General features: G+C 41.0%; 1 protein-coding gene across 2 annotated transcripts in view; it reads left to right on the plus strand.

Annotated features, from left to right (window-relative positions):
• Positions 1–17160, plus strand: part of LOC107043861 (cytochrome P450 4C1-like) — a 40598-nt gene that overhangs the window by 17095 nt on the left and 6343 nt on the right. For both annotated transcript variants that reach the window (XM_015265524.2, XM_015265525.2), the window contains exons 5-7: positions 13545–13638; positions 16526–16731; positions 17014–17123. In XM_015265524.2, coding sequence (XP_015121010.1) covers positions 13545–13638; positions 16526–16731; positions 17014–17123 — 410 coding nt within the window. The remainder of the gene's footprint in view (positions 1–13544; positions 13639–16525; positions 16732–17013; positions 17124–17160) is intronic.

Genomic DNA, 17160 nt, shown 5'->3' on the forward strand with positions numbered 1-17160 from the left:
TCGAGCGGCCCTAGAGTGAAAAAAAAATGAAAACGCGAAAAATTCTCGAAAAATCGGTCTAGAAGCTTCTTGACGGCTCCGAAGTATTTTTTATCTTGAAGTACGAGAAAAAACGAAAATTTTCTCTTCTTATTTATCAAAATCGGATGCTCCATTCAGAAGTAATGATTTTTTGAAAATTTCAAGTTTCGTAATGATTATCTCAGAAACAAAAAGTGGCAGGGCAATGAAATTTTGCATGATCACTGGCTATATGTAGTAGTTTAAAATGCACCTACTCAATAATTTTTCTCAGACAAAAAAAAAAATCCGGTGTGGCTGAGTTGACATGGAATGTCCCATATACACAATGCTTAGTTGGCATTTTTACAGATCAACTTTGAGTGTTCTCTCTATTTATAACTTATAAAACTTTGATTACTCCATTTTCACTTTTGTTTTACTGTGTTTTGCACTTTTAACCTCCTTATTTTGAATTCTCCGAAATTCATACTCTTTTCGGGTGATAGTGTAGTATATTGTCTCTACTGACGCTATTGCCCTTATGTGCAAATTTTTCAAGCTCATTTGGAAACAAGGCTAATGTAGCGGATTGAATGTAGCGAAGTGAATTTCGTCCTTATTCTGATCAGCCAAATCCCGATTGAGAAAATGGATCCTAACATTTTGATCTGACATGGATCAAAACAAGCATTACATTTCTCATCCAAAACTAATCAAAAGCCGTTTTTACTGACCAGTTTCTTATTTCAGTTTGATTTCAGTTGCCACTCGCGATATCGATGGAATTCGATGTTTTTTTTCATGTTTTTGGGGGGTAAGGATTGCGAATACATCAGTTTTTTGCGCATAAGTTAAAAAAGGAAAAATAAAAACTGAGAACTAAAACTGAAAAGTCACGCAGGGAAAAAACAAAAGAGGAAAAGTTGGGGGACACCAAAATATCCATCATTCAAGGCCCAGATATGGAAAAACGAAGAGGCTGGGTTCGGTCCAAGCAGGACGGCCGGGCCGCCGGAGTTCGGGAACCGTTCCTCAGTCAGGACTGCGCCGATCTTAGCTTAAACCTAGGATGATAATATGAGACCAGGCCTGGACGCGGATCTCGGTGAAGCGTTAATTGCTAGTCGTTGGATAGTTGCTGAACTAATTATTACTTAATTACATGAATATGATATGAGTGATTGCAATAGAAGTAATTCAATATTACACTTGAGAATTAGCAACAGGTTCAAGGATAAAAAAATTCAATATTGTCACGGGTCTGGCTGCAACACTATTAATGACAATCGATAAAATGATGTTTTTTTTGCGTATACCCCTTCGGGTTTTTACGATTTGTTCCCTTCCCTCCCCCCAACCCCCTATACCGCATTTGCCGTAAAACAAGGGAAAACCTTATTTAAGGGAAAAATCTGTCCAAGTACAGTCGTCTTTTGCGAGACTCCCGCTCGACCATGGAAACGTGAGATTTAGAGTGTCACAAATATTGATCCCTCCCGCCGGGAATCGAACCCGGTTCTCCCGCATCCCTCGTGGAAATCGGGTCGTCAGATTTTGACAAATTATGACATAAAATGTCAAATTCTGACAGATTATGTCCGAAAATTGCGTAGAAATTATGTCAGAATTTGTTAGAATTTGTCCGAATTCGTCATATTCTGTCAGAATCTGAGTAATCTCGTCAGAAATTGACAAAATATGGTCGGAATTTGGGACGGGTTGGTCAGATAATGTCAGAATTTCTCATCAGAAATATGATAACTTCTTATAAATTCTGACAAATTCTGTCATCATACGACATAATATATTAACTATTCTTGAGCTCAAAGTCGTCATTTGATAGCATTTCATCGCATTATATGTCAGAATATATTATATTCCGACATAATTTGCCAAATTTTGACGGATGATGTCATTTATTGGCACATTTGCACAGAAAATGGCAGCCCGGAATGACCGAATTTGTCATTAATTGTCATTTTTTCATAAATTATGACATTATGACATTATTTGACATATTCTTACATTTTCTGACGGTATTCTTTCCACAGATGATTGTCAGAATATGTCATCATCGGACATCCTATGACATCATAAACATCATATAATCTGTGATATTATGACAGTATATGCCCTTCGATGACATTATTTGACATATTCTTGCATTTTCTGACGGTATTCTGACCACAGATGATTGTCAGAATATGTCATCATCGGACATCCTATGACATCATAAATATCATATACTCTGAGATATTATGACAGATATTATGCCCTTCGATGACATTATTTGACATATTCTTACATTTTCTGATGGTATTCTTTCCACAGATGATTGTCAGAATATGTCATCATCGGACATCCTATGACATCATAAATATCATATAATCTATGATATTATGACATTTTCTGTTAGGTTATGACATTGATTGACGGATTCAGACAGTTTATGACAAGCTGAAATAGGACAGAAAATGACATAAAAAAATATAGCATATTATGACAAAATAAGTCATTTTCTAAGAAATTCTGACATTTGATGAGCCCTGGCAATATGTCAAAATCTGACGAAAATATTATTGCAATATCATGAGGAACAATGTCATTTTCGGGGAAAAAATGATAAAAAATGTAAAAATCTGTCAGTTTATATCGTTTTATAGAGTTGACATAATATGATATCTGCTGTCAGTATATGACGATGCAATTTCTGACAGAATCGGACATATTTTATCAAATTTTATGAAATTATGTAAAAATCTATCAATTTTCTCATTTTTTGACATAATTTCACATGTGAATGCGAAATGCATGAATGCGAAATGCATTTTATGTCATAATTTGTCAAAATCTGACGACCCGATTTCCACGAGGGATGCGAATCCCACACTCTAACCACACAGCCACCGCCATCGGCACATGAATAAAATAATTGATTCTTTATAGGATCATTTGTAAGTACCAAACCCTAATGCAGTTATCGCTGAAAAACCGATTTTGTTTACTTAAAATATTATCCTGGCTTGGGCTCGACCTCACAATCATTAATCCGACGCCTTAACCACAATACTAACCTATCCTGCAATTTGTTAAATCTACTTGAAATGAACCATATTAATTCCGCCGGGGTTTTTTCGACTTGAATGTTTTAGTATTCAGCTTATAACGATATTGAGTGATTCATCAATAGCTCACTGCAAAAACTAATGACTGAATGTCAGTTACTTTTGTAGACGTTTTTCAAACACTTTCGAGAAAATTTTGTAAACGTTTTTTCAGTTACTAAAAGTGTCTGAATTATTCGAAGTATCTTAATTTCAGTTACCTCGAATGTCGAAGTGTTTGAATGTCTTAGGTGGGGGGACGAAGGGGTTACCAAATAATAATATTAATTATTTTTGATAAATTTTTTTTCTTTTTTGGAGTAGAGCAGTGGAGGGGGGGGGGTGAAGGGGTTAGAGCCAAATAATAATATTAATTATTTGTGACAATTTTTTTTTTGGAGCAGCGGGGAGGAGTGGGGTGGGCCAGGGGGTTAGAGCAAAATAATAATATTAATTATTTTTGATAACATTTTTTTTGCAGAGTGGCTAAGGGGAGTGGGCGAAGGGGTTAGCCAAATAATAATATCAATTATTTTTGGTAAAATTTTTTTCTTTTCTGCAGCAGAGGGGCGGAGGGGTTAGAGCGAATTAATAATATTAATTATTTCTTATACATTTTTTTTTTGGAGCAGAGCGACGGAGGAGGGTGGGCGAAGGGCTAGAGTCAAATAATAATATTGATTATTTTTGATAATTTTTTTTTGGAACAGAGGGGGGAGGGGAAGGGGGCGAGGGGGTTAGAGTCAAATAATAATATATAATTATTTTTGACATTTTGTTTTCAATTTTTGGAACAGTTGATTGGCCAAATAATAATGCAAGTTATTACTGAGATTTGTTATTCACTTATTTGGTTCTAACCCCTTCGCCCCCTCCCCCACCGCCTCTCTGCGCAAAAAAGAAAAAAAAATATAAAAAAATAATTAATATTATTATTTGGCGGGGGGTTAGGTCGGCTTGCCACGCCGTTGAGTCGCCAAATTCTACGCTCTCTGATTTTTATTGTTTTTGAGGTTTTGTTGAGGCTTTGTGGTTGCTAAACTTGTTATAACGATTCGGTTGGGCATGATGTGTCCCCTGATGTTGAAGTTCGGCCGTTTTCACGTCTTTGGTCTATTTTGAGTGGTTTTTGGTGCGGTGCGTCAGTGAATTTGAGGTTAGCCGTCCACGTGCACACACAAATGGCAACCCGATCCAGTCTTCTTCTGGAGATGTAGGGTCATGACGTCCAATAAAACCACCTCAAGTCTCTCCAACCTTCGCCCGTCTGTGCTGACGCCTTCTCCTCTTCATTTATTTCCGTCAGTAACTCCGAAAACCTCCTCCAGGGGTGGGAGACCTCTGAAAGCAGTATCACTGGGGAATGTAAGAAGTCCTTCGCCCTCAGTTTTGGAAACTCTATCCCCGAGTCAAGACCTCGCAAAACGCAAAAGGTCCCCCAGAGCCCTGGAGTCAATAAACGATCCAGAGCACACAACAAAACGCTCCTCCATAGTCATTTACCCAGCATCTAATGCTGAGAACGAGCACTCTTCGTCGATCTCAGACTCTGACCCTGACGAGGTAGAAGACGTGGATTCCAGTTTTAACATCACAGTGCTCCATATTGAAAGTGATCTCTCCATGAACGAAGCAACGATCGAGGACCATTCAAGGTCAAAATCACTTTCTGGTGTATCCCCAAATGACATGCTGCTGATGGTGTGGAAAAAACTAAATTCAATGGCGGACCAGGCTTCCAAAGACAGGGAGGAGGTCAGAGCATGGCGCAACTCTGTCGATCGTAGAATTGCCGAATTAAAAACGACTCAAAGCACATTTGACACCAGGCTTTCCGCTCTATAAACCGCCAAACAACCTACATCAAATGCGGAATTGGCTAACAGGCTGAAAAAAGTGGAGGAGCTAGTAAATCACTCAACCCCAGGCCACGAAGGGAGTAATCTGATTCTCAAGCTACTCAAGAAAATTGAAGCTCAGGAGAAACTCCTGAAACAAAATAATATTGTTATTAAAGGGCTCAAACTTCAAGATCCTGCTGTAAGAGAGAAGGTGGAGAACTTCCTATAAGCCAAGGTCGGTTACGAGGGGTCTGTCCTGGAAGCCAGAATCACCGGCAAATCTGGGGAAATGATTATTGCTAAACTTGACTCGTCTGACTCAAAAATTCAATTCTTCAAAAAGAAAAAAGAAGCGGAGCGAAGCTTCCAATCCTGGAAGAGGCAGCGGAGGTCTGGTTCTCCTCTTCAGGAGGGAATCCCAGGCAGAGGTTTTGGACATCTCAAGATGGTGGATCCTTGCCAAGATCCATACAGGGACTTTTACAATATACACTGGGCTTGTGTACCGCACACATGACGTTGGCAAGACGCTGCATCCAATCCTTGTTCCACTCCAGCTAGCTCTTGATAATGTTGTCCTGACTAGAGGCGACAAACCGTTCATCCTGGGAGGTGACTTTAATTCCAAGATCGGTCTCGATGGCGCCTTCTCCGATGAACTTTTCGAGAGCTCTGTGCTCACTCCATCTAGGCACCTAAAAAGCCGTTCAGGTGAGGATTAGAGGGGAAGAGAGCTCAGGGAGTTCATGAGTAAGAACGGTTTCGTACTGTTGAACGGCCGCTCCCCAGGCGACTCTCCAGCAGAAGTAACTTGCCTGAGGAACGGACGCACAAGTACTATTGACTATATTTTTCTGGACGCCGCCAATACCGATCTGATCCATGACTTCTTTGTCGACCTCTCGGTGGAACCCTCTGACCACTTCCCCACAACGCTAGACCTGTTCTCTGCACTCTGCTCCAGCAATGCCGAACGACCACAATCAGCTAACTCCATCCCCAAATTACGTTGAAACTAAGACTACGCCCAGTTATAACATGACGCAATGATGCTCTCGTCAAGACTCTTATTCGACTTTCAGCAGCACGTGGATGATCAACTGGAACATCCTGTAGCAGCAATCAGAGGGACTGGCGAGAATCTCAGAATGTTTGTTCTGCCACCGTCCATCTCTGGACCACGGCCCACTCATCCGTGGTTTGACTCCGAATGCAGAACGGCAAAGAAGGCCGCTGAAAACGCGTTGGCTGTTTGTCTGACGAATCGGTTCCTAACTGTATGTGTGGTAAACTATGACCAGGCAAAAAAATCTTACTATAGAAACTGGACTCAAAGAGAGATGAGTACTTTCACAACCTCAGACAGAAAATTGCAAGTGCCTCTTCACCTTTTAAATTCTGGGCCGCCATCAAGTCTCTGAGGATCAAGTCGGTCTCCCCCTCCCTGAGTATTGAGGTATGGGAGGCTTTTTATCTAAAAGTATTCGCCCCGCGGGCTCCGGACGTCTTCCTGCTCTCCAGTAATGTTGTTGGGATACTTGACGCCCCCCTGAAAATGGTGGAACTCGACAAGGTGCTCTCGACGACGAAATCCGGCAAGTCTCCGGGGACAAACGGTATCTCTGCCGAATTTTTCAAGAATCTCCCTGGAAACTGGAAACTCTACGTACTCACTTTCTTTAACAAGATCCTGGAGAGAGAAACTGTTCTTCACGCTTGGAACGAGATCCTCATGGCCATGATTTTCAAGAAAGGGGATAAATCCAACCCTGAGAATTACAGGGGTATTGCCTTGGTAAATGCTCTAGCCAAAATCTTCACCAAAATTCTGTTTCCGTCTGGAAAACTGGGCTGAATCCCTACACCTTCTCCCTGAATGCCAAGCAGGATTCAGAAGGGGACTCTACAACGTAAAGTCTACGGCCTCTTTGTTGACCTGAAAAGGGCCTTTGACTCTGTCGACCATCAGGCTTTCTGGATGAAGCTCCACTCGATTGGGGTTAGTCGCAAGCTAATTTGTGCCATCAAGTCCTTGTACAACCACGCCAGTCTCCAAGTGAAATCTGAGGGTAGACTATCTGGGAAAACGGAGGTCACTGAGGGAGTTCTCCAGGGTAAGAGCCTGAACCGTCTCCTCTTCATACTCTACATCAACGACATTGACAAGTTCCTCAGGAACAAAGGCCACTCTGGCACCTCAATTGACTCAGCCACTGATCTGCTCTCCCTCCACTTTGCTGCCGATCTCCTGGTTTTTGCCAAGAGCCAGATCCAGCTACATCATATACTCCAAGACCTATCAGAATATTTCAAAAGCAAGCATCTGAACGTTAACGTCTCCAAAACTAAGATCGTTGTTTTCAGAAGAGCCCGACCTGTATCTCTCCTCAAGGGCTTCCCTTGGTAATCGATGGTCAGAAGGTGGAGACTGTCTCATCATACAACTACCTGGGGATCCCATTCTCTTCTTCTGCACTCGGCAGACTTGCTGCTCAGACTGCTGTAGAGAAGTCCAAGGTCGCAAATGGTTCGGTCCTCGGTCTCCTAGCACATGCATCCTCGGATTCCTGGTACGCTTCAAAGAAACTCTTCGACAGCATCGTGGTCTCTACGTTGCTATATGGTTCCCCTACCTGGGCACTCCAATATGTGGAGGATATTGAACTCGTTCAGTCCAACTTCTACAAGAGTCTCCTCCTCCTGCCGTCGAATACTCCAAGTCACGTCTTGAGACTTGAGGTAGGAGCTACCCCTATTAGACTCCTGGTGGTCAAGCTCACGCTGAGGTGGTATGAAAAGTTGCTGAGGATGGAAGATGACAGGCTTCCCAAAACCTGTTTGCTCCGACTCATGGATTTTGCGGCACCACTACTAACGTCAGGTTCAGTACTCACTCTCCGCAAGACCATCACGAATTTTAACTCAGTCCTGCAACTTGCCAAGTTACTCGCGCCAGCCAACATTCAATTCAACTGTTGCTGAAAGGACCCTGACTACTGGTCCTCCGAGCAGGAGAGTATACTATCAGTCCTCAAGGAGTACTATCGGGAATGTGATCAACTAAGGTGCGAATCTTCACAATTCCCCCAGAATAAACTAGTTCGCCCAAGTTCCTTGGAGCCTGCCACGTACTTGTTGAATCACCTCCCAATTGTCATGAAGAGAACCTCCGACCAGTTACGCCTCGCAACCAACTTGGGCTGTACCCTGCTGCTCAAAAAAGTTTTCTTCAAGCTCGACCCGACCAAACCCTGCCCAGTCTGCCACTCGAACGCGTTGGACACAGTCAGGCACTTCCTAATGGAATGTCCTGCCTACAGAGGCTACAGGGCTTCCCTCCTCCACGAGCATTTAGACCATCGGAATGTGCCTACTGCTTCCGACTCACTCTCCTCTCAACTGATGCAGCTCTGGGTCTTGCGAACCAGGATCTTCTAGTCACAAAAAACATCTTCTTTATCTCAAAATATGCCTTGAGAATAAGAGCCACTGCCTTGTCGACTGATGCTGGGCCCTCTGTCGCTTCGGCTGTCACCTCCCAGCCTCCATCTTCATCTTCAAGGATTCGTTGTGTTAAACTCATCACGAACTATTTTAAGCCAGTTTAAATCTTTCCTAATCAATCTTTTTGTTTTTTGTGTGTTCTTTTTGCTTTTTGCGACTGCTCTGACTCTTTATGCCCTCTGAATTGGCAATATTTTGGAAACTTTTTTTTTATATAGACTCCACGGCTTTCATAGAATCCTTGACTTATTATTTTATTCTAACTCATCAACCTAACACCCCACCGCCTTTTTTACACTCAGACTTTGACTTTTTCACTGAGACAGAGCGTCTTCAATCTCTTGGCATGTGTCTACTGAATTCTAAAATTTTTTGTACCTAGATTGCTGTTACAAGGTTGTACCTTACGAACAGAACGAATAAATAATAATAATAATAATAATATTATTATTTGGCTCTAACCCCCTCACCCACCACTCCTCCACCCCTCTGCTCCAAAAAGGAAAAAATTTTTATAAAAAATAATTAATATTATTATTTGACTCTAAACCCTTGCCCACTCCCTCGCCGCCTTTCTGCTCCGAAAAAGAAAAAAATTATCAACAATAGTTAATATTATTATTTGACTCTAACTCCCTCGCCCCCCCCCCCGCTCCGCCGCACTGCTCCAAAAAAGAAACAAATTTTATCAAAAATAATTAATATTATCATTTAACTCTAAACCCTCGCCCAACCCCCCTCCGCCCCTCTGTTCCAAAAAAGAAAAAAGTTTTATCAAAAATAATTAATATTATTATTTGACTCTAACCCCCTCGCCTCCTCCTCCTCCGGTCCTCTGCACCAAAAAAGAAAAAAAAAAGATGATTTGATAAATGCATGGAAATGAGCCCGCTTGTAAGACACATAAAATGTCTTACAAATTGGTGTTTGAATGGACTTTGCTGACTCCGGTGATATAACTGAACAGTCAAATGTCTGAATGCCTCGTAAATAGCTGAATTTCAGACACAAAAAATGTCTGAATGAAACATCTGAAATTTTCAGACACTTAGTCAAAAATTCAGTTACTTCCGATGATTAAGTTGTTTTTTTACCAACTGACATCTTAAGTTTAACTGACTGTCAGACATTAGTTTTTGCAGTGCTGAATTGGTAAATTAATTCAATAATGCATAATCATAATGATAACTATCACAATAGTGATCAATTTTTGACAATAATGCTTCTTTTCTTCCGGATAATTAGCGAATACAATGAGATTTCAACACTTATGATCAGACCTTGACTACTTTATCGATTACCAAGTGCATTAGATACTCAATAGCTCTTAAATTTGCTGATTTCTGATGAATCGAAAATTATATATTAAATTATATATGATATATTATAACTATGGCAGATGTATTCTTCTTTCGGATGTTCGTGTGATAGCATTATTTATCATAGTTCCGTCAATATGTAAAATTAAGAGGAGCCATTGACTTAAGCATAAGTCACTATTTAAGCGTAGGCATTATATTCTGACTCCGTCCTTGAGAGGTTAATGAATTTGACTTCAAAACGAATGATTTAAAAATGATTTTTAATTTCATTGTTTCTGATGAATGGAAAATTATAAAACCGATACATAACTACTGATAAAGTATTCCATTTTCCGGTGTTATTCGTGTGATTGCGTTATTCATCATAGATCCGTCAATATGTAACTTGAGAGGCATTTCATTAATGATGGATATCGATTTAGGAATATGTATGAAATCCCGACTCTGTTTCCGAGGGGTTAATGAAAGTATCTAGAGAAAAACTTATTTTTTGTCATGAATTTCATTTATGACGACAACTCGCTATGTGGTTCTGAATGAGTGTTTTTGGAATTTGTTGCAAAACGGCTTTTCCCATGGGAAGTTCCTCCCCCCTTCCCTCCCGAAATTGTTACACAAAAATAGTTAACCCAATTTTGCGCTAGTCAGTTCATACCACAGTTTTACTTTACTTCATTTTCTTTTTCGAGTTGATGTCATTGACCAAACCATAATATATTATCAACAAAAGTTTGTGTATCAGTGGAATGGCACCACCGGTGTCATTTTTAATCTTAAAAGTTTGAATAAGTTTTGTTAAAACTCATCATTTCGAATTGAAGGATATGAAAACCATTACAAAACTCATCTCTTGTGGTGCATTCACCTGTAAATGTATGGAACATGTATATTTTCTGCTTCTGGTAGATTCGGAGCATAGGAAATCCCTTTGTTTGGGCGTGGGTGGTATTTCATTCAAGTTTTCCTGCCTCCCATTTGAAATTTCGACTTTCTTGTTTTCTTGCTTTTACGGAAGTGACGAAACCGATCATATTAATTTATATTAATTCAAGAGCTTCATAGCATCCAGTTATCTAGGTGATATTTTATTACTACTTCGCCAAAGGTCGAGACGAAACCAATGCAAAGTCAAACTGTCAAGTCAATATCTTGTCTGGGCTTCATGGAAAAGCAAAAAGCTTTGTGAACATGAGTTGCAATAAATCTTGATTTTAAGTAAGCAGTTGACTGAAGGAACTGCTGCAAAAAGCCATCGCCAATATGCTCGGAGATGAAGCTGAGGTTGTCAGCAAAGGGCTACAAGAAGATCTCGACATCGAGGACCTCGACGAGACAATAATAAAGGAGGAAGTCCTCGAGGCCCTCCAAACAGTAGCTGGAGTCAATTTCAATATCTATCCAGAGCCAATTAAGGCCATGCGTAAGGTATATGGAGGAACCCAGACTCTCTTAGTGATATTCGCGGCATTCGCTGCGAAAATGATCTTGGGAGAATGCGGTAAGATTAAGATAGGTGGGCGAGGCCACACACGATCTGCTGATGCAAACAGAGGGGGAGCTGAAGGGTACCTTGTCATGATCTCAGAATCATACCAACATTTTTGCATTCCAGCCTGGATTACTGATGTCAGTAAGAAGACTATAATTTGATCTTGTAGAAATAGGCCAGTCCAGAGTATCACTGGTGGTTACAGAATGGCTTTGTAATGGTGAAGGTTAATGGAATTCCTTTCTACAGCTGCTATGCCCTGCCGAACCTTTCGATTGATGAGTTCGCGATTTTCTTGGATAGACTGACTGAGGATGCGAGGTAGCACTTCCCATCCATTAGTGTATTGGTGGAACGGCACCACCGGTGTCCTACGAAAAGAGTATCGAGCATTAGTATATTGATGGAATGACACCATCGGTGTTCTACGAAAAGAGTGTATCGCAGCCAAGAGATTGTCTCAACGTGAAGTTCACCAAAGCTATCAAGCGCAATAAGAAGCAATCGTGGAAAGAGCTCCTTGCTGAGGTGGATAACTACGCGATGCCGAAACAATTCTTGAACGATACTACAATGAATACTTCAGGGAAAGCACTTTCCCTGGCATGTAGAAGCTGCAATGGTTATTACTCCCAAAAAGGAAAAAGCCACCAGACGAACCCTCATCTTATCGTTCTCTGTACATGCTCGATACTGCTGGCATGATTCTCGAGCGTATCGTGCAACGAAGAACAGAAACAACAGTCGAACCTTTGTTAGTCAACAACGAATAAGGTTTTCGGAAAGGCTAATCCACTCTAGAAGCCATCAACATTGTTGTCGACACCACCAGGGGAGCGATTTCAGGGACAAAATGACTCAATAGTACAAATAAGTATTGTCTAGTAGCGACACTAGATATAAAAAATGTCTTCAACTCAGCCAGATTAAGTATGACCCAGAGTGTGACTCAAGGCTCAGTACTGGGTTCCTTGTTGTGGAATGTCATATATGATCGACTGCTGAAGCTGATATTGCCACCGGATACTAAGCTCGTGACATTTTCAGTGCCGTACTCATCGTGGGTAAATACCTGGAAGAGATCAACCTCAGCTTCGATACGACCTTTGAGATGATCCGCCGCTGAATGGACGCAATAGGTTTGAAACTGACGGAACATATGACAGAGAGGCCGTGCTGATTACAAGCAGAAAACGAATTGAGACAATTACTCTGCATGTTGAGTCCTGTAAAATTACTTCCCAGCCGTTTATCCGATCCTGGGGGGTGATGATCGATGCTCGATTTAATTCCAAGCAGTAGGCAAAATACGTGAGTGCCAAGCCGTCTGAAGTCAGAGGCACCTTATCGCGTCTCATGTCCAGCATAGGGGGGCCTATAAGCAACGGAGACGAGCACTGCTGTCATCGGTGATCACGTCGGAGTTCACATACGGCATGGCCGTCGAGGCAGATGCACTGCCGTTGCAGAAATCACGACAAAAGATCGCACCAGTGTATCGACTGAGTGACCTCAGAGTTACGAATGCATATCGGAAGGTGTAGGAGGACGCCGTGTGTCCTCGCCGGAATGTTACCGATAGAAGTATTGGCTGAGGAGCGAAGGTCCCTTTACCAGCGGAGGTAATAAGAAGCACTGAGCGTCACAGAACTTACGACAGAAAAAAGATCAACATGCGTCGATGGCAGCCAAAGTGGTGGGAGTTCCATTGGCCGAGGTGTACCCCTACCGCCGAAATTATTTTCAATGATTTCTGTTTTTTTTTCAACTTTCTGTTATGGAAGTTGCATTTTTCTAGAAAATTGTCCTCATTTCCAGGAGCAACCAAGGGAAAATTTTCCTTGGCATCCTTGATTTTTAAATGTCAAACGTCAAAACCGAAAATAACACAACTGGATTCCGGGAAACAATCGGCAGCTCATTCCATCTATTCGGAAGCAAAAACAAAAATTATCAATTTTCTATTAGCAGTCCGTGTTGCCCGCCTGGTCCGTTTTGCCCTCCCCTCCCCTATACAATGAAATAAATGAAAATTTGATTCTAATTTGAAGGAAGTTGTATTGTCTTTTCAATGTTGGAAACAAAATTCAGAACGTCCAACAAGATTAAAATTTTAAAGGAATGAAACCACACCAGTGATTGGTAAACTTGATCAGTTCCCGAAACTATTATCATTTTTCCTCCAAGTCGCTAATTCTCGGAAAGTTCGCATGATCGACTTGAATCGTTCTCCTACTCTCCTCCTGAATTTCGTCTAATTTGATTCTTCTCGGTACTTCAGATACGGCTATGGGAACTAGGTTGAATGATGAAGACAATACCCTGAAGGAGTACAGACAAGCACTTCGTGATTTTATAAACCTGTTCTTTTGGCGGTGAGTAGCCTGTGATTATTTCTCTTTTGCCTCAATACTCATCAAAACCCTATCCCAAAATGATCGATTATCCGAAACATAGCAAATCATCATCTCCCTCGTGACCCAATAAATCTCAAATTTCAAAAACGAAAATAACAAAACTGGATTCCGAGAAACAATTGGCAGCCCATTCCATTCTGCTTCAATTATTTAGGGCGCTAACCGATTTTTAGCTACGCGGAATCGACGAACCACAAACGTAACCGTATCAATTATTTAGGGCACTATAACCGATTTTTAGCTACGCGCAATCGACGAACCACAAACGTAACCGTAGTCTGAAAACAAAATATCGATTATGACAAGAAATGTCACTAGAACCAAACACAGTAATAATAATAATGTAGACCACGGAGGTATGACATTTACTTGGTTGCTCAGTAAGTGGGACGTGGAGAGAGGGATGGATTCGTGGACGAGAAAGTCAATAAATCAAAAACCNCGTGGCAACGCCGTAGTGACGTCACGCGGCGGCATCAATAGTATATTTTTAACCTAGGGAGGGAAAATAAAGGATCCTCAGCCGCCAGCGCGGTGTTTTTCAATTCACCGTCTGTATCAATCTACTCCTCCATCCTTTGATCCGCGCCAAGGACGTTGGTCCTGCTCCTACTGATTTTTTATTTCATGGAGAATTTTTTCAGAATACTTATTCCATTGGGAACTATTTTTATTATTGAAACCTGAATGTGCACTATCACCATTTATTCAAAATTCCTAACTTGGCTTCCTTTTTTGTTTCTATGTATTTTTCAAAAACTTCGATTTCCCAGTAGGAATCAAACAAAACTTTTTCTTGGCCCAGTTTTTTTACAAAAACATTTGTTTTTGTGTTTTTAGGCAGATTTCATTATTTTTTTCAAAATAAGCAAGGACTGTTTTTACATCCGGTGATTTCGACTTACACACATACATATACTTGACTACCCGGAGGGGCCCATGAGTGGATGACAGGCATGCGCACTACGGCGCTCCTTGCTACGTTGTCAAATTTAGAGAGTTACTGCTAGTGAAAATTCTCTAGCTGGGGCAATACCGATGTTAGCTTAGACGCACCATTTTTTTTGTAAGCTAAAATGGGTTGTAAAGCCCTAACATCCTTAAGAGGACAGGAGGATAAAAAAAACTACTGAAATGCGGATAAATCGGAGCTCCACAAATTCGCCTCGTTTGATGAATTCCGAGGCTGAAAAGTTATCACCAGTAAATCCTTAGCACCACGAAAGTGGTATGAAACAAGTTGAGGGTGGTCTGAAGAGAATAAATATTTTTACTAAATGATTAAAAATACGTGGTGGTTGCCAGGCCTGGGCGCCGCCATGATGCTTGGATCCCCCCTCCCCGGACTTCATGGGACTTCGAAGATGGCGACGCTCACAGCTGTCAGTCACTTCGTGCTTTTAAACATTTTTTAAAATTATTTATCCTCCTCAGATTACCCTCAACTTGTTCCATAACACTTTCGTGGTGCTAAGGATTTGCTGGTGATAACTTTTGAGCCTCCGAACTCACTAAATGATGAGAATTTATGCAGCTCAGATTTGCTCGCATTTCGGTAGTTTTTTTTTATCTCCTGCCCTCTTAAATAATTTTATTGTTATGAATTCAAACCATGAAAATTAAACTGAAAAGATAGCGTAGCAGAACGTAATTAAGCACAAACAAGCTAGTTGAGAGCACCAGCGGAAAGGTAGCAATAGGATAGGTAGCGTGTGGCATCAATCGTAGTAGCGAGACGCATTTGAGTTATGAGGATGGCGTCATTTCACAAGGTAGCGACGCCATTCCACGCTACCCTAGTAGAAATTCTGACCGGCAGGGCGACATTCGGTGGGCGCGCGCGCGCGGACATTTAGTCTCGTATATTCGGCTAGCTAGCAGGGACGTTCCGCCATTAATCACACGTATGCTATACGAGAGTCGCAATGAAAGTCACAACTAAAAAAGTAAACCGGTACTTACCATTGTCCGCTGCGTCGAATCGAATAATCTTAATTTATTTTATAGAGGTAATTACTCCCGAAAACCGAGTTTGGACGGCGCTAAACTGGAAAGGTCATTGTAGGTGTAAAATCCGGGTGAATACTGCATTGTCTTTCCTTTTCGCTTGGGGGCCCAATTCTCGACGTTGCTGAATTCATCTGCGTGCACGAATCGGCGATCGTCAACAAATCTGCTATACGATTACTATGAACAAATCGTCAACGAACATCGATTCGTGGACGAAGAACTATTAGCGATCGCAACATAGATGTGAGAGCCATCAACTGGTCTCTAAACTAACTACTCTTGGAGGCCAACCGATGAGATCATGGAGAACCCAGTGATCTCATTGATTGACGCCTATCATTGATTCACTCTCAGTGATTTCATTGGCTGGCCCCCAAGAGTAGTTAGTGTAAAGCCCATTTGGTGGCTCTGACATCTATGTTAAAAATCTCTAAATAATTTAACGATAAGTAAATGGACACCGAACTCAACTAAAGTATCAGAAAAATTGTTAACTTTATTTCTGAATTTGTATCTGAAGAATCTAAAAATCTAAGGAATCGACCCATGCGGCAGGTAAATAATTTCAGTAACTTATCTGTATTTAAGGTAGTTCTGAAGTTTCGTTAATGTAGCAAATAACTTTAATTTTCTGTCGAAAAAATTATCGCGACAACAAGGTAGTTGTTTCTCGATTTTTAGTCTCTCTTTCTTTCCTTTCACGTATATATACCTTGGTGTTCCGAAGGCGACGGATTCGTCTAAAATTCTGTCACAAGCCATAAATGGATGAATACTTATTATTTATCTACACTTCTAAATGGGCGCTCGTAGTAGCAAAATTATGTCTTTCCAGAACAATAAAGCCGTGGCTGAAAAACGACTTGATTTATTTGATGACAGCTCAAGGCAGAAAACAGGCCAAAGTTTTGAAAATCATGCATGGATTCACAAAAAAAATAATTGAAGAACGAAAACAGTACCATGACTCAACTGATGGGAAAGATATTGAAGCATTTTCAGCGGCAGGAATGGAATTCAAAAGTGAAACAGCAGACCTGAGTACGTAAGCCATCCAAATCCTAAACCTCTCTGAAATGACAAAAAACTCAATATTCAAGATGAAGGTCAGTTCCTGATTACTTTACAGATATTCTCGAGTAAGTCCGTAAAAAGTAGTCTTGGTATAATGCTCGAAAATTCGTTTGTGGGCTATAGGGTATCCTATATCCAAAAACGGGCTCCTGAGGAAAATTCCTAGCACTCATTATTTTCCAACACATTTGTAGAATCATCAGAGAATCAATTCTGGATCATAAATTGGAAATAGATTACATTTTACAGAGAATGGTAGACGTCTCGGCTTCGTCGACCTTTTGATTCCGATATTCCGCAGAGACCAGGGAATTGACAGCAATGGAATACAGGAGGAAGTGGATACTTTTATTGCTGCAGTCAGTATCAACTTTAAGGTTTATTACTCCTTAATAC

Source organism: Diachasma alloeum, unplaced genomic scaffold, assembly GCF_001412515.2.
Source record: "Diachasma alloeum isolate Michigan unplaced genomic scaffold, Dall2.0 Dall_scaffold_00646, whole genome shotgun sequence".
Lineage (NCBI taxonomy): Eukaryota > Metazoa > Arthropoda > Insecta > Hymenoptera > Braconidae > Diachasma > Diachasma alloeum.